Below are 7,665 nucleotides of genomic sequence, written 5' to 3' on the forward strand. Positions count from 1 at the left end.
CTTGCGCTCGGTGAGCCCTGCAGCATCCACCTTGTCTACTGACAAGTACCCAATCAGTATGCAGGCGTGTTCCGATGGCTTACGTCGCAGCGCCTTCGGAATGTTGCCGAGGGTCATATACACTGGGTAAGCCGATTTGTTGCCTGAGAATTGTGTGAGCTGAGTCTTATCTGTCGAGATGATGACAGGGGCCAATGCTGCGCCAGTAGGTAGGAGACTCTGCGCTCAAGGCTACGTGAGTCATAGCCTTTGAATAATCAATACAATACTCACCTGTACGGCGTGCCACCACTTCCCTGTCCACATTTCCGAATAGATTCGATTCTTCTTCGACGCGTCAGAGAAAATCCAGCTTGGTCTATAAATGATTTGGTCGGCGTGAGCTGGGTTGCCCAGCAAAGCCTTGATGGCTTCAATAATGTCACGGAACTGCAGGAGGTGGCGTTCGCCAGGGCGATCCTTGAAAGATAGCCAACGTTCCTTCCATCGCGCACGCTCTGGTATGGAGTCGACTTTTTGTAAGAGAGCTCTCGTGTTATGGTACGATAGCCCCAGTTTCTCTCTGACCTGTATATACCATCAGACTCTCAAGTCGTGCTCACAGAAGTCGACAAATTCACCTGAGGTATCTCGAGAAATCTATCGATAGCACCCTGACTGACACCCTCCTTGATGCACCATGACGCGACCTCCCAGTCAGTTTCAGATTCGAATGGTTCCCATAGGGAGCTATCAGATTGGGTTGCATCTGTGTAAGCAATGCGTCAGACATGTATTTGCAGCACAGATGCATACATAACTCACCCGCTTCACTGAGCCCATCTGTCCCTTTCCTTTTGGAAAAATGGTGGCGCCATGCCTCTTGAAAGGTCCGCCCCTCTCCCCTCACCGTTCCTGCCTTCTCATCTACGACCTCAACCCGAGTGTCTTCATCGTCATCGAGCGCAATAGCTGTACGTCGTGCCGCCGCCGCGGCAGACGTGGATGCTGCTGTTGCAGGACGACTTGGACCGGCCACAGGGACGAAGATAAGGTCTTGCTCTTCGTCGTCCACGTCGTCGTCCACGTCGTCGTCCTCGCTCTCGCTCTCGCTCAGATCTTGCTGCTCAAACACAGCATCTGGGCTGAGCGATGGTCCTGGTGCCTCGCTTTCACGTACGTCCTCGTCCTCGTCCTCGCCTCGCCGCGCTCTCGCCCTCGCCGTCTATTTGTGACGTGCTTGCCACTGGAATAGGCTGTTGAGAAGGATCAGGCGTTCGAGAACACCTTCATAAGGTCGGTGAGAGGACTATGACAACATGTACAGTATGTACACACCTACGACGATGACTCGTCTTTACTGTTGCACATCCTTTTTTTTGCGTTCTACGCGGCGCACCTCATCCTCACTGCTAGAGTCGTCAGATTCATTGAATATTTGGCGTAGTTTCCCCTTCTTATACCACGCGCACTTGCGGCTTGTCGATTGGTGGGCAGTGAGGCCTTGCGTCGTGTCGAAATACTCATAGCACGCCTCGCATGTCTGAGTGAAGAGGTCCTCTAAGCTGCGAGGTCTCTTCTTCATGCGCGGTCTCTTGCCCTGTCTCTTGCTCATGACCTACAGGCCTGGTACGACTTCAGTGAGATCGTAATGACACAATATCAGATCAAACAACTGCTCACATGCGCTCGCAATGACCTGGTACTTAGCGTGATAATTGCGTTCGAAAGAGTCCAGCAGAATTGCGGCGTTCAGACGCCAGAAACGCCACGAACGCCAGGGCGCACATGCATCTTACGTCTTGCTCAGGGTCACACATACTTGCTTCCAAGCACTCCATTTCTTGACATTCTTGCTTTGTCTCTGCAACTGTGAACGCATCTCTGGAGACCATTGAATTCAAGACTCGATGTTCTGGTGCGTTTAGATTGACTGCCCTCACCGTTGTTCCACTCACCACCTCAATTCCGGGTGTGGTATGATCTCTAGAATGTTAGAAGAACGGCGCCTCAGCGTCTGCATGCCGTTCAATGCCCATTCAATTGGCTTGCCCTGCATCCTATACATCGACTTTCTGGACGTAAGTACACAGAGATCTTTTCCAACCTACCGCGCCCTACCTCACATAACAACACCCAGAACACATACCAGTTTTTTGGCCTCTGATCGCATTCCTTATTGGAATGAGTGCGGTGAGGCCGCACTCATCCCAGAAAGGAAAATGAGCGCGGCGATCATGTTCTCTGCAGACAGAATTATTCTTGAGGGTCGGTTCACTGTGCGTCATGCGTCAGAGGACAGATGATGTGATTCTTGAGCGCATTCACTGACCTGCCTGGACTTTGGTTCGTCGCAGAGACAGGTGACAATTGCGCGTGAGCCATGCGGATGAGATAAGGATAGTACCGGCCGTCGCATTAATATTGCACTGTGCCAATGATTTTGTGGTGAGTCTGTGAATTGAGATAACTCCGGGTCATCGTTGCATGACCTGCGTTCGTTCTTCATGACCTTCTGTGCATAGGAATTCGAACAGTGCCCGCGTTCTATCTCACATGTGCATTCTGTGATTGACTGGGGACTGTCGGCCTCAGTTGGTGGCCGAATTCTGGTGGCGCACATGAAAAGATAGGCTATGCTCCGCTATGCTCCGGATTGCACTTTACATAACGACTTCTTTCTGTCAGTCGGCTCTCCTCACTCTCGCGATTGCCTCTAACATGCCCTCGATACGCTACATTCACGGTCGTCGTCCCCACATTGCCACTGGCAGTGTGGACTCCAGTTCAGACGACAGTCACTTCATTGACTACGCCCACCCTGCCAGCCAACACTCAAAGGATCTGCCTACCCTCTTCGACCAAGACATCTGGCAAGGAGATACGGATACGGATACGTATACGCAAGGTAAGTCCCTACTGCATCTCCTAATCGATAGCCTCACCCACCCCACCCATATTGCAGTCGCTCCTTTCCCCTCCTCACCGCCCTCCTCTGCGAGCGGGGCCTCTGCGAGCGGTGCCACGCTCTCCTCCCCAGTGCTTGAACCGCGCTACAAGGACATACAAGATCAGCGCGACTCCGTTCGGTTGTGGGACCTCGCCGATAAAATCTTCGGTGATTTGTTGGACTCAATTGACTTCCCGCTCATCTACGACCGTCACATCCGCCGCCACCACATAACAGAGCAAGACTGGCAAGAAACGAAGACGTACCTCGAACAACACACGTATATTGTACACTCCCTTTCGTAAGCTTCGTTGTATTCTCACCATGCTCATATTGACCTTTCATTAGGTTCTTTTACGATCCGGTCATGGCTACGCTCGACATTTATTCTCCCACGAGTTTGCACCAAATTGTGAACGACTCGATGGTGAACCGCTACACCGAATCGGTCCAAGTCAAACAGCATCAAGCTATATCGATAGACGGGGCTCGAGGACTCATAACCGACAACATAGGGCATACGCCCGACTCGGTGCTTTCGATATCCACCACTCGGCGCCTTCCAGACGGCGATCTGATCTACGTCGCGCGGGACACGGGTGTCACGGAGACATCGTTCACCCAGAGTGTCGATGACATGGTGGGCCAGGTACGTAGCTAATCAACTTCGTTCAATATTGCATCCTTGACATGCTCTGCAGATGGGTGTCTCCATGGGCGTTAGCGATCGACCGATCCCCCTCCTATTCACCGGCATTAACATCGACACCGAAGACTTCATAGAGCCCGACGCTGAACATGCGGCCCCCGACTCTGGCGGATTCATCAAGGGGGGCGGCGCGGCGAACGACGTCATATCCACCGGCTGGAAGCGCGGGGACCGAGTGCTCATCAAGAGGGTAAAGGCACAGTGGTTTATGTTCTTACCGGAGGAACGTGAGGACGTGGCGCGATGTCTGAAAGAGTACCACAACGCGAGAGATTGGGTAGTATGGAAGTACGGCGTGGTGAGTGTCGGTCATTCCCTCTTGTACAATCGTCACTGAAGCTTTAGCAGCCCATCCAGCATCATTACGAAGCGGGTTCAGAGGCGTTCATAGCCCACGATCATGCGCTACGCAGGTACCGAGAGGCCATCATCAGAATTCGCGCAGTCGCGCACAACCAGCGAGTTCTAGCCATCCTTATGGAGGCAGAACAGACGCGGGACAAGAGCGTTTTGAATGAGCTGAAAGAATCCGACGTTGCGGACGACCTCACCTTCGATGATCCACCGATTCCTGATCCCATCCCGTCGTTTATTCGAGACATCCAGGTCGGCGTGCGACAGAAAGCTCAAGATGATTGGAGCAGGCACACCTACCGCGTGGAGACCAACAATGCGGCCACGCTCAACGACGCAGAGGAGCGTTCGCAGTATCGGCGGGTCATGGAGACCCTCAAGCGCGTGCTCGACGACGATGTGGCTGACGGGGATGAGCAAGCCCTCGCGGACTTCAGGAAGAGGCAGCGCTTCAACACGCCGTCGCCGCCGCCGCCTCCAAAGCCGCGGCAGCCTCCCCGATTGAAAGTTGAAGACTTCCCGGAGGAGGAGTTGTCGAGCTCTGAGCCCAGCGGCAGTGGCAGCTCTGCGAAGAGCTCGTTTGAGCAGCCGCGTGGCATGGCGGATGCTAATGAGTACGCCCTCGCAACTGGACGTACGCTGAGGAGTGAGGCTCGGCAGAGGCCAAGGTAATCATACATCACCGTTTGTCCATCGCATCACTATTTCGCATCTCGCATCGCTATTTCGCATCGCTATTTCGCTATCATCGCTATCGTTTTCGTGTCCATGTTTTCGTGTCCGTATACCAGCAGCGTCGTTTCTCGAATGTATATACATTTATACTGCTATGCATCAGATCCGAGTCGTGTTGGATTGAATCACAGCCTCCACGCAGAACAGACATGGGCTAGACTTGTTGGGCGTCTCATGAAGTCGGTCTCATGCTCTCTGGTATCACTGCGTCTCAAGTTTGCTCTGCTCACCTCTAAACGCAATATGGCTGGTTCGAACGCTGTCAATCATTCCATCAATGCCATTGAGCAGTGTTGTTTAGTCCAGCTGCTCAACAACACTCCCAACCTAAATCAAGTTCTGAAGAACTTACTGGATCGATTACAAGACGTTGCAAATGTTCCCACTTCGGTTCAGACAGGTACAGACATAATTGCTTTTCGAAGAGCATCACTGATCAATATTCTTATTGTGCAGTGGACACTGGAACATCGGCAGTTGCAGATCAACGCCAGACACGTTCAGAAACTCGACGTCTGCGGAATCAAGTGTTGCCGGAAAACAATGCAGACAACGAGGCTGGTAAGCTCTGTGATTTCTGTATCGTTAGTCCTCTATTGAACACAAGTAGTTCAACAAATGTCCTCTCAGACCAGCGATACCTTAGGCCAGGGCACGGTGGGGCCAACCAGGCAGACGCGGTCATGCCAACGAAAGACACCGTATGCGCGTGAAGAGGGAAATCCTGCCGGGCGATCTTCTCAGCGGCGTAACGTCCTGCGCAGGCGTTCCCGCTCGCCATGCTGGCGTGGAGGGGTTCCTTTTTGTCTTCAGGGCGCCGCACCATCTCTGGTATGGGAATCCGATCAGCAAGCAGCACCGTCACAGTCTTCGAAGGCCACCGTTCACAAATTCTTCACGAACCTCACAAGCAACTTGACGGAGCAAGCGATTGTGGACTGTTGCGAGTCCATGCAACACGGCATTAGCAGTACAAACGCCAATGTTCCTCGTTTCGCCGGTGACGAGTCATTGAAAACACTTGCGCAACGATGCACTCTCGCATTCAAAGACAAGGCAACCTCTGATATCGTCGTGATGATGAGGCTCATACAGCTGGCAGTCAGATGTAGCGAGTGGGTACAGGCCTACTAATCTCAGTGAATGACGCACTTACGTTCGAATTATTGCCATTTTCGCAAGCTTGCGACGAGCTGATCCGGACCTCACAAACACTGACATTTGGCGCACCGAGCTGCAAACAACGACCAGGGTTGCCAAGAGAACATTCCTAGATTGGATTTCTCAAGGCAGCAAGTTTGCCTTTGCGGCGGGAGGAGGTAAGCTATGCAGCGCTGTCATTTTGGACACATGCTCAACAACATCGACCAGGCTCAGTGTACATGCTCATCCTGATCGCCGTGCAGAACCTCAGAGTTCCTTTAGGAGCGGTGGATGGCCATTCAGCCCAGGAAATAGGCAATATGCTGCGATGGCCTGATGGTATGTTTACGTTCTGTTAATCATTCGGTACCAGCTCATCTGCAATGCAGACTCGCGAGCGGGACATCTAGTGAAGGAGATCATCATCCCTTCCATATCTAACTTGCACAGGCACTATCCAACCATGCTGGACGACCTTTTCCCTGTATCCACCGTCAGAATAGGAAGTCTTGAGGAGAATGACGCATATTTTGATGGTCTCAAATCCAAGTATGTGCCGTCTGCACTTGCAAGTTCAATGTATTCACTGGCTTTTGCAGCACGTTCAGCCTTGTTCCGAGGCTGAAGAGCGTGTGGCAGTCGTATGGCCAAGGCGTTTTGCGAGCTGCCTCTCCTATTCAGCAACCATCTCGACTGTCGCCACTATCACAGTCCCTGAATCCTCTATCTCTATCACCATTGACCCCAGTAATGACATTGTCGCAGCTATCGTCGCAGCTATCGTCACCGCTATCGTCGCAGCTATCGTCACCGCTATCATCGCCGCACTGGTTGCCTCATTCTTCGCCTCAGTCAACTTTCGAAGCGACGGTGCCGACGCCGCCTATCCCTGTCATCATCACGTCTTATGACCCTGAAAAGAAGAACAACCTACGATACCCGGCTCCTCGTGACAAAGCCCAAAACATTGCCTGGACAGAGACAGCTCGTTCATGGGCTCGTAAAGCAATCGTGCCCGTCAGTATTGAAGACCTTCAGTCTCAGGTAGAGTGTCGAATGTTATTCCACCGACATCAACTGATTCATGTACATTCAATAAAGCTTCAGGAACGTACAAGGATGGGGAGAGAATTAGCCAAGATGCATTTGTTCGTGTTCCCATGAACCTCATATCGTGAGCATTGTTAGTCTCATTCATTCTGTGTACAAATGTGCATCCCCATTGCAGGGATGCTCTTAATATACGAGGGCGGGATAATGGATTGATCGCGAGTATCTGCACTTCAATGCCGGACGCCATGAAGCGGAACTTGATGGATGGACTTGTCGCCTGCTTCGATTCGGACCCATTCAAGCCAATCGACTCAAACTCTGCGAATGGAGAGAGAACGTTCGAGGCGATCCATTTTTCGTGGTACAATCGTCACTGTACATCGGTGCGTACATTAAATTTATATCCAGTCGTCGTGTTGTGCTCATCACAGAGTTCACTGCAGGGTCATTCTGCGCCTGCGGACATACCTCCTGCCTTGCTGAGCAGAGCGGGTTGTATGCGTACGAATCATGGTCAATTCGTACCGTACGTGTCTAAGGACATGGAAGACCACCAGGCAATTTACCAGTCCCTCAAGAATATATTTGCAGACGTCTTCAGTTGGATAGATGAAAAGGTGAGCATACACGTCAGTGATTCTCATGATGAGAGTGCCTAAGCCACATTGTTCTAGCTTCAAACAGTCTTACCGATGGAATATGAACGCCTCGAAGCTACCGCCTCAATTCTACCTGGTAATAA

At 51.9% G+C, this 7,665-nt stretch overlaps 3 protein-coding genes across 3 annotated transcripts; 2 read left to right on the top strand and 1 right to left on the bottom strand.

The window, feature by feature from the left end:
* Positions 1 to 1,336: 1,336 nt before the first annotated feature.
* B0H18DRAFT_963296 (uncharacterized protein) lies at positions 1,337 to 2,364 on the bottom strand (the record flags this gene model as incomplete). The annotated part of the gene is made up of 4 exons (XM_048043157.1): positions 1,337 to 1,597; positions 1,802 to 1,863; positions 2,129 to 2,256; positions 2,312 to 2,364. 4 exons carry the CDS (start codon positions 2,362 to 2,364, stop codon positions 1,337 to 1,339), a joined length of 504 nt encoding a protein of 167 aa, XP_047884560.1.
* Positions 2,365 to 2,700: 336 nt separating this feature from the next.
* On the top strand, positions 2,701 to 7,034 carry B0H18DRAFT_1130110 (uncharacterized protein; the record flags this gene model as incomplete). The annotated part of the gene is made up of 10 exons (XM_048035456.1): positions 2,701 to 2,887; positions 2,945 to 3,230; positions 3,278 to 3,578; positions 3,631 to 3,936; positions 3,987 to 4,606; positions 5,979 to 6,046; positions 6,099 to 6,209; positions 6,260 to 6,419; positions 6,470 to 6,914; positions 6,972 to 7,034. The coding sequence occupies 10 exons, from the start codon at positions 2,701 to 2,703 to the stop codon at positions 7,032 to 7,034; spliced, it is 2,547 nt and encodes an 848-aa protein (XP_047884561.1).
* Positions 7,035 to 7,144: 110 nt separating this feature from the next.
* On the top strand, positions 7,145 to 7,665 carry B0H18DRAFT_836661 (uncharacterized protein; the record flags this gene model as incomplete). The annotated part of the gene is made up of 3 exons (XM_048039451.1): positions 7,145 to 7,306; positions 7,367 to 7,540; positions 7,598 to 7,665. Coding segments are annotated over 3 exons (404 nt in total), but the record flags the coding sequence as incomplete, so codon positions are not given.

The sequence above is a fragment of the Fomitopsis serialis genome (genome assembly GCF_022376445.1).
Source record: "Fomitopsis serialis strain Sig1Antser10 chromosome Unknown B0H18scaffold_462, whole genome shotgun sequence".
NCBI classification, from domain to species: Eukaryota; Fungi; Basidiomycota; class Agaricomycetes; order Polyporales; family Fomitopsidaceae; genus Fomitopsis; species Fomitopsis serialis.